Genomic DNA, 24,321 nt, shown 5'->3' on the forward strand with positions numbered 1-24,321 from the left:
AAAACAAAATATGAAAATGAAAAGATAAGTGTTTTTTAAAATCCAGAAGGAAATTTTTCAATTAATACATCTTGACATTTTATAAACTTATTGAAAATTCAATTGATTTCTCAAGGAAACAGCCTTTTGGATCCTATGACTTCAAAAATTTGGTTGATTTTAACGTCTTGAACTTTCATCTTTTATCAGATATGGTCTGTCATCTCTAGTTTTGGTGATGTGATGTTTATGAGTTTTAAAATGAAATAGGGTTGAATTTAGAGTGAATTCAATCATTCATAACTCATGAACCAACAAATCTACATGAAACGTGATCCTGAATTTGTTTATTATACTTCTTTAATCAAGGGATAATATTTCGATGATTTTCATGAAAACTGAGCAGAAAAATTTATATTCTACAGTTTTGAAAAATTCGACAACAATTATTACTCGTATCACTAGTATTAGTGAAAAATTTTTGAAAAAAAAGATTTCATTACATTCAACAAATTTGTTAAATCCTAACGGTTTGATGTTTTCTATAAAAAACTTAACGAAACTTTTCGAAAAATCGTTAAAACTTCCGTATTTTACAAAATGGAGTAAAGGAAACATAAAGTTAAATAGCTCATAGTTGAAAATACTTGCGGTCTTGAGAAAAGTTGACAATTAGTTTAAAACGCGTGGATTTGGCGAGTATTGATCAAATCGAACAGTGATAAAATTGAAAAACTAGTGTATTATAAAATCATAATAGATGATTTTTGCACTTTAACAGTATGACCCGTAACAAAATGCAAAAATCTGTCATTAGGGTTCAAAGAAACTTTCCTTGATTTTTATAAAATTTTAATAATTTTCATTCAGGCGTATAGATGAACATATTGAGAAACGATCGCTTGATGTGTCCGGTATCCGTTTTCTACACGATGGATTGTCGTTCTTTGATAGCGCAAACTTTTTAATGGAGTACTACAATGTTTTCGCCATCACAGTTGCAGTGCAACTAGTTGGTGTTTGGCTGATAGAGCTCTCAAATGTGTTCTGCTGACTCATGGATTATTATGATCGCTTATGCATAGGTCGCTTTGTTAGTTTATTTTATTAAACTTATTTTAGAACAAAGTTTTCCTTGTTAGCCAGTTCTATTTAAAAATTCTGTTGGTCACTAATGTTTGTTAAATTTAAACATTCAGTTTGGTAATTGAAACATTCATAGCTTTCTTTAATTTTACGAATTTTGTATTGTTAATTGATAGTTTGTACGGTTCACTTGAAGTGGGAGTGATTAAAATCACAAAAAAGCGGAATCATGCACTTTAAGCGGTTGTGTCTCATAGCATCTGACTGTGTCCAACCAGTTCACTCGAAAGCCTCAACGTGTAAACAGGTTAGGTACTAAACTTCAGCTACGAGTTTTTTTTTACTTTGAAGTGAATCAAGCATGGCTTCTAGTACAAAACAAGTTATTACCAAGCTTTTAGCAGGAAAGGTGAAAGGCGTTAAGGCGACTCTTCCCAATGGAAATGCTTACTACTGCTATAAGGGTATTCCGTATGCCAAACCACCTGTAGGGGAGCTACGTTTTAAGCCACCGGTGCCACTTGAGAATTTTGAAGAAGATATTCTGGACTGCAGCTACGAACGTAATGCCTGTCCCAGTTTGGGTCCGTTTCCACCCTCCGTTGCAGAAGGTGAAGATTGTCTACATGTCAATGTTTACACTTCACTGAGCCCTAATCAAGTCGATCAAACGAAACTGCTCCCGGTTATGGTTTGGATCTATGGAGGTGCATTCAATTGTGGCAATGGAGATTCATCTCTGTACGAACCTTCCTATCTGGTTCAGGAAGGAGTTGTGGCAGTGACCTTCAACTATCGCGTTGGACCGTTAGGATTTTTGTGTCTACCATCGGCGGGAATTTATGGAAACATGGGATTGAAAGACCAAAGATTGATCCTGAAGTGGGTTAATGCAAATATTGCTAAGTTTGGAGGAGATCCAAACAATGTTACTATATTCGGTCAAAGCGCCGGTGGAGCTTCAGTGCATCTGCAATATTTATCAGAAGAATCGAGGAAGTACTTCCATCGTGCAATCAGTCAATCGGGAACGGCTTTCAACGTTTGGGTAGAACAACGTGATTACGAAACGAAGGCTCGAAAACTAGCGAAACTGTTGGGATGCACAGGAACAAGTGATGCTGATGTTTACCGTATGATTATGAAACATCTTCAAATTTCATTTGACTTAACATTTCGTTTTTCTTCCGTAGAAACTTTAATGACCGCATCAGCCCTAGAAATTTGTGCTCAAGCTGGAGAATGCATGTCGATGGAAGACGTTAGTCAGCTAAGACTGTTTGCATTCACACCAGTTATCGAAGTTGAGGACTCTATCGAACCCTTTATAACTGAACCATATCACACATTACTAAAACAGCCGAAAACCGCGGATATTCCTATAATATACGGTGTTACCAGTAATGAAGCATTGACTTTTGTCCTCCTTCTGCTGCCCTTAGTTGAATTGTTCCTCGATGGGACCGATCCAAAAATATATGTACCCCCGCAGCTACCAGTTCCGGACTCTTTACGAACCGAAGTTGGAGAAATGGTTCAAAATTTCTATCTGAAAAATCAAAAACCGTCCAAACAAAACATTCAACCCTTACTGGATTTCATTTCAGACGTTATGTTTGTAATTCCGGCTTTTGTGGCCAGTGAACTTCATGCACGGTATCGAAAAAGGTATGATGAATAAATTTTCACTTTAATCATCTGAACTCCAAATTCAATTTCTTTCCAGAGTCCCACAATATTTCTTTCTCTCTTCTTTCGAGGGCACCCTCGATTGGGAGGCGTTTCCGTATCCGTTTCCGAACAAACCCGCTGGAGCCTGTCATGGCGCTGATTGTGATTACATATTCCAACATCGATACCAAGCCGTTGACGAGGATCAGGTGGATGATCGGGCAAGGAAGTTTCGAGCGACCGTTTGTCAATTGTGGACGAATTTCGCTAAATATGGGAAGCCATTGCTATCGGATGATGGCAGCTTGGCATTTATGTGGGAGCCTGTAGAACCACTGAAATCGAATGGAGATGAATTTCCATTGCAGGCGTTGGAGTTAGGCGATTCTATACGGATGGTTCAGCAGCCGATGGGAGAACGATTGAAATTCTGGAAACAGTTGTTTACCAAGTATGGGGGACAGTTTCTTGAGCATCGGTCTCTTATGTAAAAGCTTGTAAATACTTAATATTTAGAATAAAGGAAAACCAAATAAATCAATAATAAAAACTAGCCTTTTTTTAGAAGCGTGTGATATTTTGGTCAATTGTGTATTTTGCTAAGTTGATCAATGTTCATTGATTTGAACGAACTGATATAGCAGAAGTATTTTTACAAATTCTACAACCATTTTGATTTTCTAGCATCTAGGTCGAAAGAGATGCGTTATGCATAGTTATGTACGTTGCATTGTCCACTCCCTAAACGAAAATATCTTGAAATATGTAATGACCTTGAAACACAGAAGTATTTAGCTAAAAGGCAAGCTTGCAAAAAAACCAGCAAGTCGAGTGGATGGTCAAAAAAGTATTTTAGCATTTTGACTGTTTTGTGAGATACCTTTAAATAACGAAAACAAAACGAATCGAGATAAGTTTAATGAAAGGTAGTGTGTGTATTAGACTGCCCCAAATTTGTATAGGAATTTCAAAACCTGTGAAATGTTATGCGCTGCAGGCTGAAATTGATCCTAGTCCTAGTACAAGATCTCATGCCAAATTTGGGCCAAATTGGATCACGGGAAGGTGTCGCTCAACGAGCCTGAAGTTTGTATGGGATTTTGAGACATTTTGTTTGGGAGAAACGTGAAAAGCCAGTTTTTCATCAATAGTTAGGATGGTTCAGCACCCATTCAGCACTCATTGAGAATGGGCTAATCCCAAGTACCATTCTTTTGACCCTTGTACAAAACTGATGGCCTCGGTCAATCACGGAGTAGCAACCATTGGCGATGTGGAATTCGTTCTACTGAGCCACACCAGCGATCGTGGAGTTCAAAATGCTATATGTAATTTATTGTTATTTGAATATTACGATTGTACCTTAATTGAAAACTCAACTCAACTTAACATGTAAAGTTTCGACAAATCTATCATTTTTTTCTCATACAAACATCTTTATAGTAGAACAGCATTTCGGATTTCACGATTTAAGGTGGATGTGAGTAGTCAATCAAGCTAAGCTAAGCTAATAGTTAGGATGGTATTCAGCACTGTTAATGAGCCGAGGCGGTCGAACATATTGACTTCTCATTAACAGTGCTGAATACCATCCTTAAAAAAGTTAGCCCATTTTTGAAGCCTAATTACTTTTTTATCTTAACTGTTATCGAAATGCAGTCTTTGGATGAAATATTTTTCATAGTTTAGGCTTTAAGAAAACCTGTTTTTGAAAGAAATCGGCAGACGGAAACCAAAGTTATTGATGAAAAACTAGTTTTTCACGTTTCTCCCGAACAAAATGTCTCAAAATCCCATACAAACTTAAGGCTCGTTGAGCGACCTCTTCCCGTGATCCGATCTTGCCCAAATTTGGCATGAGATCTTGTACTATAGGCCAAGGATCAATTTCAGCCTGCAGCGCATATTTTTTTCAAAAGTCGGGTCATTTGGGGCACTCTAGTGTGTATGGATTGAACCGAAACTTGGTCATCCCACACGAGCGTGTACGCGAGTCAGCCAGTTAGTTAGCGAGTGCGCGAGCGGGTGAGCGTGCTAAGCATGATAGCGCGTAGTTGTCCCGGCCAGACACGGTCAAGTGATCCGGTGGTTCCGCTACGGAAGGCTAAACCGGTCTGCACATTTGGCGACCGTGGCAGGTATTTGCCAATCAAGTTGTGTTTCGTTGCAAAGTTTGGAAAAAAAATCGAGCCGAATAAAAATAAACATCGTCAAAGTTTCACACGCTTAGAAAGTTCTACCAAAAGTTGGGAAAAAATTAAGTGGTTTTGATATAATTGAATTATTAGTAAAGTCCAAAAGTGGATAAGACTTAATTTCAAATGTGGTGAAATGCTGTTCAGGAAGGAAAATATAAAGAAAAATAAATGAAAAACAGGTAAATTGTTTAAAATGAAATCGCCAGCTAGCGAGTTCGGAAGACTGTTTGGTGATATAATAATATTCAAGCGAGTTGAGAGGACAGCTTGATAGAAATTGAAAAAACACCAATAAACGAGTTGAGAGGACAGCTTGGTGATCAAGCGGGTTGAGAGGACAGCTTGATAGAAATTGGATAACACCAATAAGCGAGTTGAGAGGAATGCTTGGTGATCAAGCAGGTTGAGAGGACACCTTGATAGAAATTGGAGAAAAAACACCAATAAGCGAGTCGAGAGGACAGCTTAATAGAAATTGAATAACACTAATAGCGAGTTGAGAGGACAGCTTGGTGATCAAGCGGAATGAGGGACAGCTTAATAGAAATCAGGGAAAAAACAGCAATAAGCGAGTTGAGAGGACAGCTTGATAGAAATTAAAAAAAACACTAATAAGCGAGTTGAGAGGACAGCTTGAAAAAAGGGAAAAAAAAAACGAAAAAGGTTGTTGAGATGACGCTGATCAAGCAGGTCATATTAATAAAAAAAACATTATTGAATTGAGAGGACAGTTTATAGAGATGGAAAACTCAAGTGTGATGTGAGGAATGCTTGAAAGAAGTAACTTTTGAAAGTCAGTGGATTTTATTGAAGTGAAGTAGATTACAAAGGACAAAAAATTTATGGAAATAAAATATTGAGTTATTGAGAGAAACAACTTTTAAAAAAACATGATATCATGTAGAGTGGCAAAAACTTAAAGTACGTTGTAGGACAGCTTATCATTAATTAAATAAATAAGAGTCACAAACTACGAAGCAACGGTATCACTCAGTTTTTCCAAAGCAATGCCTGCGGAAATAATGAGAAATAAAGTTGCGAAAATATAGGTGTATCCAAGACAAAATAGTAGTTAAAAAAATCTTTTGAACCAAGTAGACTGAATGGCCATAAACTTTGGCAATTCGTGTTGACATGACAGTTTGAGATAAGAAAAAATATGGAGCGTGTCAAGATAAGAATACTTTGCAAAAATAATTTTAAATATTAAGTGAATTGAGAGAACAACTTCAAATCTGGAAGCGGATATGGATAAAAGGACAAAAACAGATGTGAAAGGGAAGCTGCAACAGTGTGTCGGATTCATGTCAAACTAATCGTTAGAATATGTTGAGATAGGATCATAAGGTGAATCGATAGAACAACTCGAAATTGTATAGTGAATTTAATAGGATTTGAACCACTTTAACGATTTGAGAGAACACTTCAAGCATTTTTAAACTTAAAAAGAAGAGAAGAAACCGCTAACCGCAGAAACATGAATGAGCTTGGCCTATACTCTAAAAGCCTGAACACCTTGAAATTGGAAAGCGAGTTATGAATGGCTCTTGAAATGAAAAAAATGCGAATCAACCTAAACATTTTATTTGTATACAATAGAAGGGGCTAAAAGGACAGCTTGTAGTATATTTAAAAAAAAATCAACTTACTGATATTTGAATGGATAAATACAATATGCTTTGAGAGCAAGTAATTGTACTTTGCATAGAAAATTATAATTGGGTACGAGAAACGAGTTCAAAATTTCCTGAAACGGTGTTTTTATCTAAAATAAATTTCATAAGAAAAATATGCCACGAATCACGATAGCAACAAAAGCTTTCAAATATTTGTATTTTTCTCTCATAAAAATGAACGAATCCGTATATTAAACAAATTAAAAGATTGTTGTATTAGAACTAAACAAGAAACAATCAAGCAAAACTGAAAACAATTATCGGGCGAAAAGGTTTAAGATTATTATGATCCAATTGGCGTGTGATCTTAGATTGTACTTGCAAAATTTTCTTGTGCTTAGAGATCCTTTTATGGTCAAGCTTGTTGTATATCAAACGACAAATATTTTGACTATCAGGGTTTTTTTTAATATTTTGTTGGGGATAGGAAGGGGATGTGTGTATGGATTGAACCGACACTTGGTCACCCCACACGAGCGTGTACGCGAGTCAGCCAGTCAGTTAGCGAGTGGGTGAGCGAGCTAAGCACGATAGCGCGTAGTTGTCCCGGCCAGACACGGTCAAGTGATCCGGTGGTTCCGCTACGGAAGGCTAAACCGGTCTACCCAGGTAGAACATAGCAAGTCGAGAGCTAGATTGAAAATCGTTTTTGTATCGTTTTTCTACTGTTCGGCAAAAACTCAGCAAACTTCGAAAAGTGTTGTTATCGTTTAAATTTAAACTTTCGATGATAAGTTGCGTATAACGAATCATTTAACTCAATTGTTTAGGCGCTAAATTTAAATTTTCTGAGTTAATTGCAGCAGAATCAAAAGTAAACATCGAAATCAAATAAATGCAGGATTTCCGGTGATTCAATACAATTCTTGATATTGGTTTGAGTTGTTTATGAATGGACGTCTCGAGTTATTCTGAGAGCATAAGTTCATTCGTGTTGGTAAAAAGCGGTAGAAATTTTGACACTTGTAAATAGCATTTTGAAAATTCTACCATGAAAAATGTATTCAAGATATTTCGGCGTTGTTTTTTTACAGCACTGTTCCTATTTCAGCCGTATGTGATAGAAATATTGCAATTTTTGCATCACAGCATGCGAAAAAAGAATTTGTGTTGTAAAAAACTTGAAGATTGCAGAGCTTGAAAATGGTTTTGCATGGTAAATGTTTTCAAAACGTGCTAAAAGTGTCAGAATTTCTCTCACTTTTTTTCTAACACAAGTGAATTGCTCTGACATGTTATAAATCTTAGCCTTCTATCTATAATAAATTAATCTAGGCCTACCTGGTCCCTACAGCTTGACCATTCTGACCAATACATCGTCCTCGATGTACCTACCCAATGAGGTACAAAGAAAGGTGACGAACAAACACGCACACTATTCCAGAACTCGTTATTCACAAAGTAAAAATGTAAACAAAGCCTATGTCACTTGCCAGCATGTTTATGTTTACTGGGCGAGAATCGGAAACAGCAGTTGGCAATGATTTTTTCACTTGTTTTCGCTGGTACAGCGATGATGGTTGTTTGTTTGAAAATGCAACTGACGTCACGAATTGTCATGGTTACAATGTTGACAAATTTTTTTTTACTAACACTAAGCACGGGATTTCCATCGCCACCTGAGATGAGTTTACAGGTACAGGTACCTACTATATATCCATATTGATTTTATATTCCTTGTGTCTGGAAATTTTGAACTAAATACTACTTGTTTAGTTGTTTTTGTTCTATCTTGAGGCTTCTGAAAACAATCTCATTATCTAATTCTTAAACTTTTTTCACGATTTCTTCACGATTTGCCACCACTTCTGGATCCATTAACTGACACTTAGATGCTCCTTGCAACGTCATCCCTGGCTCCACCACTGCCTGCTATCTTTACAGCGCCAGTGCCTGGAAAACTGCTTCAACAGCTCTTACCAGAGCATCCGGAACGTTTCAAGTCTTTCCAGAGTTTCCAGTTCAGGTATTGTCCGCAACTTCAGCCACGTTCTAAATTTGTATGAAGGTTCTTGGAATGCTCAGAATTCTACAAAGGGCGTTGATCCTCCATCCCACTTCTGAAACTACAGGATTGCCGGTGATTCAAAAAAAATTCTTGATATTGGTTTGAGTTCATTATGGTTGGACGTCTCGAGTTATTCTGACATGTTATAAATCTTGGCCTTATTAAATTATTTTTAGACTTCGTCTGGTCTGGTAGAGTCTGGTAAGCCAGGCGTACTGGCTACGATCCCCGTCAGCGGGTGAGTCACCTGAGTCGGTGTATGATGAATTCTTCGCCGGGAATCATCCGAGTAGTTTTTCGTGAAGCCCCGTACGTGTGCTGTTACAGGCGCGATTCTAGGATAAGCTGCTCTCGATTTGGCACACAGACAGGCAAAGTGGAGAGGACCTCGAGCCAAACCAAGCGGATCCAAGATCTGGAGTCGTTAGAGGAGAGGTCATTGGTCTCTTGCAGTGGTCTCGGACAGAGGCAGAGCGCACGATAGTGGTGGAAACCAAGCGAGCCTCGAGCTGCGAGTAAAGGCCGGACCTCGAGTCGTCAGAGGAGAGGTCCTTAGTCTTGAATCGTAACAAGCGGCAGGGTATATATGCTGGAGTTTTGACTCGAACTGTAATTAGCCGATGAGCGCTTAAGCGCGGACTTGGTCTCCGGATGGGAATTATGACAAGGGGCCCCAGGTGGACTTTATAGCGTAGGAGTACTTAGAATCATGAGTCGTCCAATTGCACCCAGGGATCCAGAGTAGCATACTGGGGAGACTTGGTCGCTCGCGGTGCCTTGGAGTGCAATCCGTAAAAAGGATATACCACCTGGGTGATCAACTAATAAATAAAGACTACGCCGCCACGAGCTTCTGGGCCTGCCTCTTCTCCGATGCCCATTTGGATTCCAATCAAGCGCCTCTCTGCAAATCTCGTTTTCATCTCTTCGCAGCGTGTGCCCAATCCATCTCCACTTACGTTCCCGAATCTCGATATCTAGCTCCTTTTGATGGCACCGGCGATGTAGTTCCACGTTTGAGGTCCAGTTGCCAGGCCACCAAGCGCGGATGATGTTCCGCAAGCAGCGATTCACAAAAACTTGCAGTTTTCGCGTTGTCACCGCATATGTTCACCAAGTTTCACACCTGTACAACAATACCGATTAACCGACTCTGTATGTCTTGTTGTCTCTGGGCGAGCAAAACAATATCGTCTGCCAGGTCAATGTCGTTCAGCTGCTCCATTATCGAAGGATTCCACGGCAATCCTCGGTTTGGTCTACAGTCAATCAATAGTCAAGATCTAATCCATTACGATGAAAAAGAGCAGCTGTGATAAACTACATCCATGTCTCACTACAGCGTCATCGGATTGGATCGAACAAGACACCGTCGTGCAAGACCTTGCACGAAAATGCCTCGTATTGTGCTTCGATGAGATGAACTAGTTTCCCTTGGACTCCTAGTCGTCTAAGAGCAGCCCAGATGTTTTCATGTTTCAGTCGGTCGAATGTTTTTTCGAAATCAACGAACACCAGCAAATGCGATTCCTGAAATCCGTTGATTTGTTCCAGTATGATTCGTAGCGTTGTGATGTGGTCCAAACATGATCGTTCGGATCGGAATCCAGCTTGTTGCCGTCGGAGTGTAGCGTCGATGTTCTCCTGGATCCTGTTCAGGATCACTTTGTAGAGTACTTTGAGGGTTGCACAGATAAATGTTATGCCTCGCCAGTTACCGCTCTCTGTCAGGTCTCCTGTCTTCGGGACCTTTACGAGGATACCCTGCATCAAGTTGACCGGGAATGTTGCAGTGTCCCAGGTATCAGCAAAAAGACGAAGCAACATTTGTGCTGACAAGGCAAGGTCGGCTTTCAGCATTTCAGCAGGGGTGCGATCGATTCCAGGCACTTTGTTGGATTTCATGTTTTTGATTGTCGCTTTTATATCAGCCAGCGAGGGCGCTTCCGAGTTGACGCCATTAATGCGATTTACTGTTGGCACTTCGAGCTACGGGTTTTGTTGGCCATCGCTATTCGTGACTCGGAAGAGTTGTTCGAAGTACTCAGTCTATCAATCAAGCTGATCTGTTTGATCGGTCATTAGCTGACCTGCTAGGTCTTTCAACGGCATTCCTGCATTAGTCCTTGCACCACTGAGGCGGCGAGAAATGTCATTAAGTAATCAGATATCTCCAATGGCGGCAAATCTCTCTCCCTGTTTGGCTAAGGAGTTTATCCATGCTCTCTTGTCTCGTCAAACAAGATCGTTTAATTGCCTTTTCCAGTTCCTCATATCGTAATTGCCTGCTCAATTCCTACTTTCGCCTTCCTCCGATCATCAACTATCCTCCAGGTTGCATTCGACATCCATTCACTTCTTCTTCCACAAACCGAGAGTACTATGGCTCATCGTGATAAAGACATTTTTGATTCCACACCACTGTTCTTCGACTGTTCCGCCTGTCGGCAATTCCGAGGCTTGAGATTCTAGCTGTTCATGCTGTATGCTCTTTTCACCTCTGGATTCTCCAACCGGCGGACGTCGTATCGACACCCGACTTTCTCCTCGCGCCAGTGGGCACGCGCAACTCTCAGTCGTATCTCGCCAAGTAAAAGGTGATGGTCAGATGTAATGTATGCGCTACGTTTGTTGCGGACATCAAGAAGGCTCCTTCTCCATTTTCGGCTGATGCAGATGTGGTCAATTTGAATTTCTGTTCGGCCATCTCGGGATCCCCAAGAGAAGGTCTCTGATGGTCGATGTGGGAAGAGCGATCCACCGATCACCATGTTGTGGTTGCCACAAAATTTTACCAACAGCTCATCTGTCCTAGACCATGGCGCCCCCTGATGCGTTCAAGGTCCTGATTGTTGGAGCCAATTTTTGCATTGAAGTCACCTAAGTGGATTTGAATCTCACCAATCGGGATTTTCTCAACCACGCTGTTCAATTGACTGTAAAACTGCTCTTTCTCCTGCAAATCGGCAACGTCAGTTGGCGCTTAACACTGAAAACTATAAGGTTTCTAACCCGTGTTCTGAATCTTGCTACGATTGATCTTTCGTTTATTGTTTCCCATCTTATAAGAACCACATTGACCTGCGGGCTTAACAGGAAACCACCTCCTAGTTCCAATCCCGAGTAGCGTGTTCTTCTCGTATACCAAAGTAAAGCAGGACCTGCCCGGACTGTGTCTTGTGTTCTCCAGTGTTGACCAACGGACTTTGCTCAGTCCCAGAATTTCTAACTTGAGGCGGCTAGCTTTTCTAGCAAGTTGAGCCAGCTTGCCTTGTTGGGCAAGGGTAAAAACATTCCATGTTCCAATTCGTGTCCGTGTTTTTATGCTCCAAATCGTCGCCAAAGTTTCAGATTGGTCGTTTCTTTCGGATTCCGTAAATGTTACTTCGAAAGTCCGGACTTACGACTTTTAACTGACTTTCGGCAAAGGAAAATGAAGTACTAGACTGTCGAAAGTCTGTTTTCAGCTGTGAGTTCACCAGTGACATTTCTAATATTTTTATTAAAATACTCAATATCAGTTCATCAGTAAGAACGAGAAGAGCAGGGGCGCAATGAGCGAGGTAATTAGAATAGCGTGATCTGGCGAATTAGGGATGTCCGAGAAATTGGAGAACGGTTGTCATGGACGTAGTGAATTTTAGGAATTATGTTCATCAAGGTATGTCATGAGATGGAAAACTATGGAAGTAAAAAATAAAACAAAAAAGGACGAAACTGTAAGAAAAATTGTCGTTTTTGGTTCGTTTTTGATTCCTACATAAATTAACACAAACAGTAATCGTGAGTTAAATAGTTAAATCGTATAACAATAAGTGGATATGTATCACATTGCATTTTCTAAGTATACATTTCAGTTTGCTATTAAATCACCATGTAAGGTTGACTAACCTACCCTAAATTTGGTTGCAAGAACGACCCGTTAAATTTTGTGTAAAGCTTTCGCCAGAACTCCAATCTATCCTGGAAATGATTCTCTACCATCCTTACATCCCCATCCAGCTGCAAACACTTCCCGATCTCATCCGGTGAACAGCAGGGCTCCCAGGTGAATCCAAAGCCACTCCCATCCGGCGTAGGATTACCCGTTTTAGCAAAGTTGGTCCACAACTTACACATTGTGCCCCTCAACAAATCCGCCCGGCTTCCGGATTTAACCGTTCTGGTGAAAAAATGTGAAGAACTAAACAAATAACAAAGATCATCGGCATGACAAGCTCCCCGCAGCTCATCCGGAACCTTCCACAGCTGCCGGTACTTGTTCAGCTGGTCTTCCATCGTAAATCGATAGAAGTAAATTGATGATCTGAAATGAAAAGAGATTGAGTTAATCTATCAAATTAACACAACATATGAAGGACCTTTGGAATGTAACGTGTAACTCCAAAGCCATTAGCGCAGGAATGACGTAGAAATTATCGGAGAAAATCCGTGTTAGATCATGCACCTTCTCCTCCGAAGGTTCGGTGCTATCACAGTAGAATTTGAGAATCCTCTGAACAGTCAACTGTTGGAGATCTTCGGGCACTTGCAGCGAATCCGGCAAAAACCTAACTGGTTCCTTACGATAGCGCTCCAAATTGTTGAGAATCGACATGGCTTTGTAGGCTGCCTCTTCACTGTTCACTCCCAGTATCATCGAGATGGGAGTTAATCGATCTGGATCCGACAAAATGTCTATCACATTTTCCGAAAGAATTGGATCAGGAGATTCGGGAGCTTCGATGACAGGTTTAAACGGATATAAGGAGTCCAAAGATTGTTCATGTTCTGTTAGGGAACCTTTTTGCTTCGCGGCAATATCCTCCGCTGGCATGTGGTAAAGGAATTCTGAAATTGAAACATATTTTCACTAGGAAATTCAAAATAGATTGAAAACGAACATCAAAATCCAAATTTAATTAAATCTTCAAAAATAAAATCAAATCAAATACATAAAGCAATTAAACAAAATTTGATCAATAATAGACTCTACAATATAAAATAAGATAAATAAGACTGAAAAACAAAAATTAAATAATCAGGCAACCAATTTGAAAAAATTGAAACGCAGAAATAGAATCTGAAATAAAGAATCCAAAAATGTTGGTCCCACAAAACTACAATACAAACGAAAATCAAAATCGATAAGTCAAAAGTAATAAAGTAAAAAAAGAAAACAGTCAAATCAGAATATCAAACAAATTTTATTACAAGTGAAGTCCAAAAGTAAACAAGTTAAAAAGGAAAAATGTAAAATCTAAAGGAAAAAATCGAATGTATAATTGTAAAAAAAAAAGCGAAACTCAAAAACTCAAAGAGCTTGAAAGACAAAATAAAATAAAATTCACACGTCTCACTTGGAAGTTTTAAGGTTCAAAAGTTATTAAAGCAAAACCTTTTCAAAAAGGACAAACAATGAAAAGCCAAAAAGTCAAAAACCTTAAATTGCAAGAGTATTAAATCGCTAAAGTCACGTAAAGAAAGTAAAAAGTTCAAATAAATCAAAATGACAAAAGAAAAAATTGTCAAAAACTCTAAATTTAAATGTTAAAAAATAAAAATATAACTAGGCTAATAAGTAAAAAAGGTAAACTCAAAAAAAAACTAAACTAATGTGAAATAACTAAGTAAATGTAAATTTTAGAGGCGAACCAGCGAATGGCTGAAAAACTCTCAAATAAAGACAAAATAAATAAATAAATAAACAAATCAATAAAACAATATAAAAACAGCCAGATGTTCCAAATGTTTAAAGCTCAAGGGTCAAATTGTTAAAATTAAGGTTGACAGATTTTTTTCAGCACGAATCCGGTTTGGACAAATACGGGCAATTTCATACAAAAAACTTGTATAATCAAGGCATTATATTTCTGATTCAACGACCAAATATCCAGAATATATCCGGGCAAACAAAGTCATAGCCCAGAAATTACTCAACAAAAATCAAGAAAAAAAAAATTAAAAAATGTTCATCAAAATTCATCGACAGATTTTAAATTGTATTTCAGGCTTCCAAAAAACATTTCATGGTTATTTTTGCAAAACTTGTTAAAAAAAAAATCGTCTTGGAGGCACAGATATAAAAAATTTACAACACGATTAACTTTTCTACATAGATTTGCCCAATAAAGTGAATAAATCCGGGCAAAATCCGGGCTGTTTCAATGAAAAACGGGCCGGGCCGAACTGTTCCCAAATTTTGTATTAAATATCAGGGCAAATCTGGATAAAAAAGGAAAATTCGGCAACCTAAGTTTAAGCCTTATTTGAAAAATTTCAAAGTTCAAAAGTCTGAAAGTACATATCAAACTATCCTAAGTGTAGTAAACAGTAAAAAAACTCAAAATATTTCAAATTTTAAACGCTAGACTCCTTTAAATCAAAAACCAAAAAGTTTGAAATTCAAAAAGTAAAAAAAAAATAGTGTTGAAGAGTCAAAAGGTCAGAATGTCAGTATGCAAATTATTACAAAGTGAAAAAGCAAAAAAAAATATATAAAGTCTTAAATATATAATAACTTAAAAAAAATATATTTCTGGAAAATAAAAAAGAAAGTCAAACTGTCGAAACAGGAAATATAACACAATTTAAAAATTTGTAAGCGAACGGATTTGATAAAAAAAAAAACAAAAGTTGAACTTATGAAAATTCGTTGAATCGAAGTGTTAAAAATTCTTAACGTTGGAAAATGTGAAAAAGAGATAACTTGAAATAATAAATCAATTGAGTCAAAAAGTTAAAAAATTGAAACATCAAAAGTTCTTAGAGCTTTTCAACTTTTTTAAGTATTGCTTTTTAAATTTTCCATTTCTACTAATTTAAAAAGCAAAACTAAAAAAGATGAAAAATTAAACAGATATATAAGTAGAGGAATAGACGAAAAGTAACAAAATTTCTTTGTCAAAAGAGAAACAAAACAATACACTTATTGCCTTTTTTTCTCAGGATGTTCATTCCGAAGGATTATTCATCCCTAATACACTGTTTGCTAAAAAAAAAGTTGTTAAAAATTATGACAAAAAAAACAGAGTGATCGATAAATTTCAAAATAATTTGAAATGTGAATGTGAAAATATGAAGAATAAAAAAATTCAAGTATAAAATTCGAAGAGACAAAAAATCGAAAATATATAAGCAAAATTTTGAAAGATAAAAACATTTGATGTTTAATATTGAAGCCTTCATAATATGGAAACTTGATTAAAAATTTAAAAAAAACAAGTTTATAACAAAAAATTAAAAAAAAAATCGAATAAACGGAAAGTAAAAAAAAGGAAAATGTTATTCAGTCAGCCGAGAAAAAAAACTCAGTTCATTGAAAAATTAAATTATAAAACGATTTTCAACAAGTTTTACAGTAGATTGTTCAAAATGTCGGTAGGTAAAAAGAATTGATAAATTTAAAGGTAGAAAAAACAAAAACTTTAAAAATTATAGATTTGGTGGTTAAAAGGTCTCTAATAAATTATAATAATAATAATAATAATAATAATAGATTTGTAATACTAAAAATTCTAAACGACAAAACCTAGAAAGCGTGCAGATGAACTGTGTTGAAAAAATATTGGGGCCAGATTCAAGGCTTGAACAAATTAAAAACAAATTTTGCAATGAGTTGAAATGTTGAAAAAATTTCTATACTAATTAGTTGAAAAGTCTATAGGTTACATTGTTTCTGCAAAATGCTCGTGAACCATTTTTTGGAAGACTTAAAGACAATTCACAATCTGCAGATTTACGTCATTTAAAAATTTTGTTTTCATCTGTGATTTTTCAAAACAAATTCCTAGATTTTGTCCAGAAAAGCTCGGTTTTTGGGTTTAAATTTTCTTCTTAAAAGCCCGTTTTTTGACTGGTTTTCAGGTTCAGGAAAAACTCTTGAACGTAGGCTTCAATTCAAAATTTCGACAAGAACAATCACAAAAATGATTGAAAGATTACACAAGGCAATAAAATTCACATTTTTTCGAGGTGCAAAGAATTTAAGACCTAATTTTGACTTATTTAGGGGCACTGATTCCAAACCTTTAATTAGTTTTTTTCCTACCATCTCGTGAAATTGAGTTTACTTTTGAAAAAGGAATACATTTTTTTTTAAGAAGTTAGTGCATTTTTTTTAGAAAACTGTAGCAAATAACAGCAATTTTTCAAATTTAGCTTTCAACTCCATGTTCAATTTCCCGAAGATCGCGAGTAGTTTTGACTTCAAAGAAAAAAATTATAGAAGTTTTCTATTTGTTAATTTCTCTCTATTCTGTTGAAAAAAAGAATTTCAAAGAAATGTTTAAGGAAATTTCACCCAAACGGATTCTAAGCTCTTTCTTAAAGTATTAGGCAAAACAGATTGCAGTTTTCAGCAAAGTTATAAAATAAGGGAAAATCTTCAATACGGACATCTCATAAACGATTTTGTGTGATACAAGAATCAGTTTTTTTTTTAATTTACTGTACGCTGTATCACCTAAATGACAGAGGTGAGAGACAAAATTTGACAAATGATTCGAGTTTAGGAAGCCTGAATCTTTCGAAATCAGCTATTGAAACATAGGCATCAAAAACGCTGTTCCCTTGTGTGTGTGTGTGTTTTTTTTTTTTCATTATAGATTAAGGATGCCAGATTATTTGATTTTATCCGGGTTTGCCCGAATATCTAATACAAACTTTGGGAAAAGTCCGGCCCTGCCCGATTGCCAGGATTTCATTGAAAAAGCCCGGATTTTGCCCGGATTTGATCACTTTATTTGTCAAATCAAAAAAAAACAACCACTGATTGTGTTGTTTTAAAAACTTTTTCTTTATGCGCCCGAAACGATATTTTTTGAGCAAATTTTATGAAAATAATCATGAAAGGTTTTTTGGAAACCTAAAATACAATTTAAAAACTGCTTATGAGTATTGATGAAAGAAAAAATATATTTATTTCTTGATTTTCGTTGAGTAGCTCCTGAGTTTTGACCAAGTTTGCCCGGATATTGTCCGAGTTTTTAATCGGATTTTGGTGGTGATTTAAAAAGTTCAAAACACAACAAATTAAAAAAAGGAAAAGTTTAATAAAAACATAAATTGAATCAAATAAAAAGAAAGGTAAAAGTTTATAAAACGAAGAGAGAAAAGTCCAAGAGTATAGAGTATATCAAAAAATCATAAAATCGTGAATTTGTCAAAATAAAAAATATATTAAGTGAAAAGGAAGATAAATTTAACATCAGAAGTTCAAACAGTGGAGAACAAACGAGAAGGTTATTTCTTATTAAATTTTTTTCTTGCTTTTGAGTAGAATGAGGAAAAAGTTATGTAGATGACATGTTTAACTTTTAAAGTAAAAAAAAGTAAAACGTTATAAAGTTGAATAAATTGAAAATTGGAAAATTCAAAAACCGAAACAGGAAGATTTGATAAATTGAACAAAAAATTAAATGCAAACACGAGGTGTTGAAAAATTTAAAACATTGAAAGGTAAAACAAAAGAAAGTAAAAATTTACAGCGTTGCTAGCAATTTTTCTTTTTGAAACTCCAAAGTTTGTCCTGGTTTTTCCCCGGTTTTTCCCGGTTATTAATAATAATTTTTCCATTTAATTTAATAGTTTTTTTTATATAAAATCAAGGTGAAAAAAATATTGTAAAAGGCCTCAAATTTCTAACAATTGTATCCCAAAACCGGTTAGAAATCATGACAAATACTTCGGCGTCTTTTAACATGAAGTCTTTCTATATCAAATTGAAAGGTTTTCATGATTTTTCAAAAAGAATCTAACAAAATTGACACCTATTCGTTGTTTTGCTCCACAATTTCATTAGTTTAGCAAAAAAAAATCGAGGTCAATTGACCTTGAAACTATAATGCAGCGCTTTTCAGCCAGAATTTTTAAAGATTTCCAGAGCCAGAATTTTTATAGATTTCCAGAAAAAATGTATAGTGTGTATAGAAATATGTAAAAAAAACATCGAAACATGATATCAAATCAGCTTGTCAACTTGAATGGGGATTTGTCTTACAAAACTAATAATCATAAGATAGCAGGAAAATATTCTGAATGCAGTATTATTTTTTTAGCAAATCCAAAGACATGTATAAAAAAAATTCTCAATACAAGACAATGGATACCTTAAGTCATTTGAACTAAAGATACGTGAATATATAAAAAATCGTGTATAAGACAGGGCTCAACTTTAATCGTTTGAATGTAAGAGTAAGATATTATTCTGTATCAGGGTAAAGACCTTAGATTTCGACAGGAGCTTGTTTTCGATACAATTTTTACATAAGACATATAAACGAGAAAAAATGTTCAGTCCTTTGGACTCTCACTGATCCAGGTTCGATATTAATAATTTCATTATTAAGTTTTTAAAATTGGAGCTTTGCTTGTACCTAAGTATAGCACACTTGCGAAGAGCAAAAAAATCAAGATATCTCATATTGCCGCGCAATTAGTTAAAAAGCGATTCAAACTTCGTTTGTTTGCTAATGAACGAAAATAATCGTTTATGAGATAAATCCTTATCAAGACTGTCAAAAACTATTCTAAATTTAGAAATAGTTTTGCAAATATTTTTGAAATTCTGTGAAAAATTCTCAAGCATGACAGTTTTCCAGGTGAGTTCCCGGTTTTTCCCGGTTTCCCGGTGACAAGATGAAATTCCAAAGTCTTTCCCGGTATTCCCGGTTTTCCCGGTTCGCTAGCAACCCTGAATAAGAGTAATTATTTAAAGTAAAAGTGGATGGTTGAAAAGAAGTAAATAAAGGTTAATAAATTGAACTTCAGATAAATCAAAATGTTCAAGATTCTAGGCTTATGTACTAGTTCACTTTTCAGCTTTTTTTTCGCAGATCAAAGCCGGACACATATGAGTTTTTCCTCATGAATTTCAAGCATTTCTGCCACATTTTAAATTTTTTGAACGATCTCTGTTCTGCGCAATGATTTTTTGTGAAAAAAGTCCATTTTCCTTGAACATCTTCTTACGAGAGTTCTTGCAAGCCCCTGTCATTTGTCAATATAAAAATATGATTTTATGATGCATGACGGTTGATATTATTAGCATTTTTATGGATCTTTATTCGATAATCGTTCAAAACAAACCAAAAAAAAAAAAATAAAAAAATCATAAACTATCAACTTGTACAGAAAATTACTTTGAAGTTGAAAGTTAAAAATCTTTAGTAGTAAATCAGCAAAAAATATTTTTCACAAAAGCTTTTCTCGTAAAGCTAAACCTTTTGATGTAATAGGTATACAAATTGGATATATAACGTTCAAGCTGTTTATAGATGTTTGCAACAAATTTGAATTGATAAAATACTTTTCATTCAAGTTTTCTTCACACCAACTTGTGCACAAGCACAGATATTCTATTCAATCAAGTACCCCAGTACTGAGCCAAAAGTTAAAAAAAAGCGCAAGCTTTGATCAAGTTGTAAGCAAATCCTGCCAAAACATACAAAATTTAAAAGGTTGACAAGTTTTTTTGTAGAAATCACAAAATCTAAAAGTTTAATGGAAAAAACAACAAATTCAAAAGTAGAAAATGACTTCGAAATTCAACTGAAGGCACGTTAATGTGATTGTAATGTGAAATAAAATTACCATAAATTTCCGGATCCGTGTTCCCTCTGCACCCTAAATGTTGAGCCAGCCGCCGCGCTTTGACTTCTGCTTCCTGTTGAAAAACCATTGAGCTAGTGGCAACGCCCGATTGACAGATAGCTCGCCTGAAATACCGCCTGGAACCTTCGCTCATGCAATGTATGTGAACGGAAGCCGCTCCAGCACTTTCACCAAAAATCGTTACATTCGAGCGATCCCCGCCAAAGCGCCGGATGTTGTCGTGCACCCACTTGAGCACCAAACGTTGATCTTTGAGACCCATATTGCCGTAGATTTCCATCGAAGGCAGACAGAGGAACCCTAAGGGACCTAGTCGATAGTTGAAGGTCACCACAACAACACCTTCTTGCACCAAAAATTCCGGATTGTAAAGCGACGAATTGCCACTGCCGATGCAAAAAGCACCTCCATGAATCCAAATCATTACCGGCAAATTGTTTATGGTTTCTTCAGGCGCAACCGGCGTGTACACGTTCAGAAATAAACAATCTTCCGAGCCCACACAATCGGCTGGCATGTAGCTATTACTCAGACTCACGTTGCCCTCCATGCTGCAATCCAACACCGGAGTTCGAAAACATTCCAGCGGAACCGGAGGCCTAAATCGGAGCTTCCCGATAGGAGGTTCCGCGTAAGGGATTCCCTTGTAGCAATACCAACTGGCTCCATTGGGCAACGTACCCTTCGATCCGATTATCTTCCCCGGCTTAATTTGAACCGTTGGCCGATTCTTGGCCATTTTCACCGAAACACTGATTCGAAACGTTTCCAGATAGTCCCACCAATAACTTAGAAGTTCTACCGCCAAACCGCAACTGATGACCGAACTGATGTAGGGCAAGCGGCTCGTTCAGTGGAGCACTAGTGCCTAGTGAGTGACTATCATTCACCAACAACCACCATCCACAACAACAAGCGATAAAGTCATACATACATTATCGAGTTGCACAATCTCGCCATCGCATCAGCGCCGCGCCGTCGTCCGTCGTCTGTCGTCGCTCGTTGCTGCCGATTCAACTGGCTGCGGTTATAGTTCCATTCGCGCCTACGAGACGGACGTTGGGGTTGGCCTGTGAATGATTTTCCTTTGTTAATGGGAAGAAATTTCAGTTTTGAAGAGAAGTAAGGCTATTGAATTCGGAAAAAAACAATTCCCATTAACAGAGTTGAAAATATCTGGAAGTGTGATAATAAATAGAGGTGATTGTGATGTTCAATAAAAAAAACAAGCCACTCCAATCGAGTTAAATCAAAAGGTTTAGGTATTTCAGTTTCTGAAACGGATAAAAAAACAAATACCTGCCCCCAGCCTCACGTGCTTGGAAAAGTTTGAAATATTGATTGAGATTTTATAAGTACTTCCAAGAAAGCTATAAAGCAGCTATGAATCATCATCAAGTTTTGTAAGTTGTTTAAAAACAAATATGAAACGCTTACAAATACAAAAAGACACCTCTTCTTAATGTTTTCCAAACAACAATTAAAATATCTAACATAGACATAGGTCTTAACTAAGAGCTAACTCAAGATAACGAATTTTAACGAAAGAAAAATAAGATGAATTTTCTTATTACATATATCTATAGATGGATTTTATGAAAAATAAGCTATGATGTTTCTATTATAGACTTGAGGTAGGGGAAGAGGGGCCATTATGCCCACATTATGGAGAAAGCCTTGTTTTAGAATACATTTGAAAAGATTAACTTTAATTTTCGATTGTGTTTGGGGCAAAAGAGGCAATTGTCAAGGGCCCCCCGAGGAAAAAAAGTTTTAACATTACTTTAATCATTACTACTTCAATTTCTTCAAATCAAAACTAAAAATTCAGAACAACTAATGGGGCCCAGTGAAATAATATCTTGAATAGTTTTTCTCTTACATAAGTTAAGGGGGCCCCCTAGAGTAAGCAGTGATGGAGTTCTCTCGCATTTTTTCGAGCAGAGAATATCAAAATCTTGGTATTAAATTTCAAAATTTGCAATCCAGAATCTGGAGAAAACTAATGTAAACTGAATTCGAAAAAAATTCGACTTATGAAGCATAACATCACAAATTTTCATTTTTTTTTTTCATCGAAACATGTCAGTCAGGATATTCTGCACAGAAAAGGTAAAAAAAAATATCTCTACATTTTCATTACATACAAACGTCTTGAACGATTATAATGTTTATCATTACGATAACTTTCCAAGTAATGGTCACTCCACAAAAATAGCAACAAATTTTGACAAAACTAGCTTACAGTGCTGAGAGAGAACAGAGAAGCTTGGAACTGGGGGTATAATGCCCAGAGTGGGCAAAACGCCCCACTGCGATATCTAGCTAGATATACACTTATTTTTAGAATTCGGTACGCTATTCCCTTCTAACTAACAGTAGAAACCTTTTGTACCAAAAATTAGCATCAAATATGCGATAAATCCCTGCAAAAATCCAAAAATACTTTTTAAGCCATATTCCTTGCAATTTGTGCCTTGATTTTCGTAAGCAATTACGGCATCTATCGACTAAAAAATTACCTGACATCTGTTACAATGATGAACATTGGTCTTGAAAATCATCACGAAACGAAAAATTTCCTTATTCAATTTTGTTTTTTTGTTATTTTGAACGATTTTTAATAAACATGTCTAGGTAGGGCAAAACGCGCCATGTCCGTTTATCTTTAAGCATGTTTCATATTTGTTTAAATTTATATTCAGTTTCATCACAACAATTTTAAAGATATTTAGAAGTTGTATTGGAAATCATAACTTGAATATAAACGAATATATTTAAAATTCCTAAATTTAATATAGATTTAATTAACTATTCACAAGAATATCAGTATATTTGGCAGCACTGCGCGTAGCAATACATTTTTTCCATCTGTGAAGTAGAATGGAAGTGCTTTTACCTGGCAAACACTTTCGGAGGCACTTGGATCAATAAACACTTATTAAACGTTAAACGGCGCGATTGGGTACACACATATGCGCATTATGCCCCTACTGAATCTGAAATCCAATTTGCAACCTACTTTTCAAACTTCATTAAATGTGTGGCCTTTTTTGACCTTCCAGTTATTCCAACTATTAGTTTTAGACAAAAAATAAACCAAACTTCCAAACACCATCGAAAATAAAAGTTGATCTTTTCAAATGTACTCTAAAACAAGGCTTTCTTCTTAACGTGGGCATTATGCCCCCTCTTCCCCTATTTGATAATTTTACCCGGGCAGTATCCGGGTTGATACCGGATATTATTATAACTTTTCACTTTTCAATTGTTACTATTGAAATTTCCGCTGGTTTATGAATTCTAAACTCTTTTCTCTACCTATTTTTGAAAATTAAATATTTAAAAAAATGTAGTTGGACCAATCGACAGTACAGAGTTTTTTTTTATTGAATTTCTATCCCAATTTCTTTCTTAGACTTGAAATTCGTATTGAAACATTTTCAACTGATTTAACAAAAATAAATATCTTTAACTCACCATATCAATTTCCAGATAATCATTAACAAATTATCATTAAAATGATCTCATAGTTTTGTTGCTAATATCATTGAGTGTTTCTCTTAACATGGATATTTCTATGTCTTTAGTCGTATTCCAGACTCAAGCCTTTTCTATTTTCAAGTATTGTGTTATTCAGCTACTGAAGATCAGTTTAATGGTTTTTCTGAATATTGAGATTCCTTATCTGACTTTTTTCAATGATAACTGATTCTGTGTTTTACACATTTAATCCTTTTTCTGATTTTTTTTCAATTAATCATTTCCCTTTGGCTTTGAGGTCATCGAACAATACTTTTGTCTCGTTTAGAATAACAATATGATAACAATTTTTTTATCTGATAAGAATCATATACTTAAACATCTCATGAAAATGTTTTATTTTTGTGTTCGTAAGCTATAAATTCAAATACACATTTGGTGCAATTTCGGCTTTGGCTCTGATTGTAACTTTTAATCTCTTTTTTTTTTTTTAATTTAATAGGTAGTTATTTTTTCTTTATATTTGATTCTAAATCATAATTAAAATTTAATTAGAGTATGGTGGGGTAAAAGTACGACCTTAGTGCTATCTTGTTTTTAGAAAATTTTGCCGGTTGTTTTTCAAAAA

At 36.0% G+C, this 24,321-nt stretch overlaps 2 protein-coding genes across 2 annotated transcripts in view; one reads left to right on the forward strand and one right to left on the reverse strand.

Annotated features, from left to right (window-relative positions):
- The window catches only part of LOC129752094 (uncharacterized), a 51,257-nt gene extending 29,979 nt beyond the window's left edge, over positions 1 to 21,278 (reverse strand). The window contains exons 1-3 of the mRNA XM_055747887.1: positions 20,190 to 21,278; positions 12,980 to 13,448; positions 12,514 to 12,924 (exon numbers count right to left, since the gene is read on the reverse strand). Coding sequence (XP_055603862.1) covers positions 12,514 to 12,924; positions 12,980 to 13,448; positions 20,190 to 20,949 — 1,640 coding nt within the window. The 5' untranslated portion in view covers positions 20,950 to 21,278. The remainder of the gene's footprint in view (positions 1 to 12,513; positions 12,925 to 12,979; positions 13,449 to 20,189) is intronic.
- LOC129756150 (acetylcholinesterase-like) lies at positions 1,360 to 3,270 on the forward strand. Its single transcript, XM_055752934.1, has 3 exons — positions 1,360 to 2,198; positions 2,259 to 2,733; positions 2,792 to 3,270. The coding sequence occupies exons 1-3, from the start codon at positions 1,427 to 1,429 to the stop codon at positions 3,225 to 3,227; spliced, it is 1,683 nt and encodes a 560-aa protein (XP_055608909.1). The 5' UTR covers positions 1,360 to 1,426; the 3' UTR covers positions 3,228 to 3,270.
- Positions 21,279 to 24,321: the final 3,043 nt, after the last annotated feature.

Source organism: Uranotaenia lowii, chromosome 3 (genome assembly GCF_029784155.1).
Source record: "Uranotaenia lowii strain MFRU-FL chromosome 3, ASM2978415v1, whole genome shotgun sequence".
Taxonomy (NCBI): Eukaryota; Metazoa; Arthropoda; class Insecta; order Diptera; family Culicidae; genus Uranotaenia; species Uranotaenia lowii.